We start from the raw sequence: 750 nt of genomic DNA on the forward strand, positions 1-750 counted from the left end.
CATCACTTCTATGGCGGCTCTAGTAACTATGGACCAGGAAGTTATCATGGAGGAGGACCTCCAATGGATGCAGCACGAACCACCACTTCTTCCAGAGATGATCCACCGTCCATGAGCAATGCTAGTGAAATGCAGGCTGAGTGGATCGAAGAGGACGAGCCCGGTGTTTACATTACCATCAGACAATTAGCAGATGGGACTAGAGAGCTACGTCGAGTCAGATTCAGGTATGAATAAAAAACATCTACTAAAATATGCATTTAGGTTGGATTGTTCGATAACCATACGGTAACTAATTGGAGTATATCCTTTTTGGTTAAATCTAACAGCCGGGAACGATTTGGGGAAGTGCATGCAAAGACATGGTGGGAGCAGAACAGAGAGAGAATACAAACACAGTACCTCTAAGAAAAACAAACAAACATTATGAGTCTCTCTCTACCAAATCTTTGATTAATTAATCTCTTTCACACAACAATACAGCTATACACATTTTGCTAATCTTTTGTTCATCTTAATTAGCTTAACATCTATACATAAATCAAGTGTTTTAAATCATCATCTGTAATCAAAGCTGATTACATATACTATCGTTAACAGTTAAAAGTTTAATACAGACAAAAAGCTTTGACCATTAGAAATATACTCATACTATGGACTAGAAGATTAATGCGATCAAACATACTCTCAATTCTACGAGGCTAACTCAAACTGTATCCAGAACTGAAAAAAAAAAAAAAAAAAAAAAAA

The 750-nt window shown here is 36.7% G+C and overlaps 1 protein-coding gene across 1 annotated transcript in view; it reads left to right on the plus strand.

Moving 5' to 3' along the window:
• Positions 1-558, plus strand: part of LOC104777223 (protein BREVIS RADIX) — a 3259-nt gene extending 2701 nt beyond the window's left edge. Inside the window, exons 5-6 of the mRNA XM_019243789.1 lie at positions 52-227; positions 330-558. Coding sequence (XP_019099334.1) covers positions 52-227; positions 330-408 — 255 coding nt within the window. The 3' untranslated portion in view covers positions 409-558. The remainder of the gene's footprint in view (positions 1-51; positions 228-329) is intronic.

The sequence above is a fragment of the Camelina sativa genome, chromosome 3 (genome assembly GCF_000633955.1).
Source record: "Camelina sativa cultivar DH55 chromosome 3, Cs, whole genome shotgun sequence".
NCBI classification, from domain to species: Eukaryota; Viridiplantae; Streptophyta; class Magnoliopsida; order Brassicales; family Brassicaceae; genus Camelina; species Camelina sativa.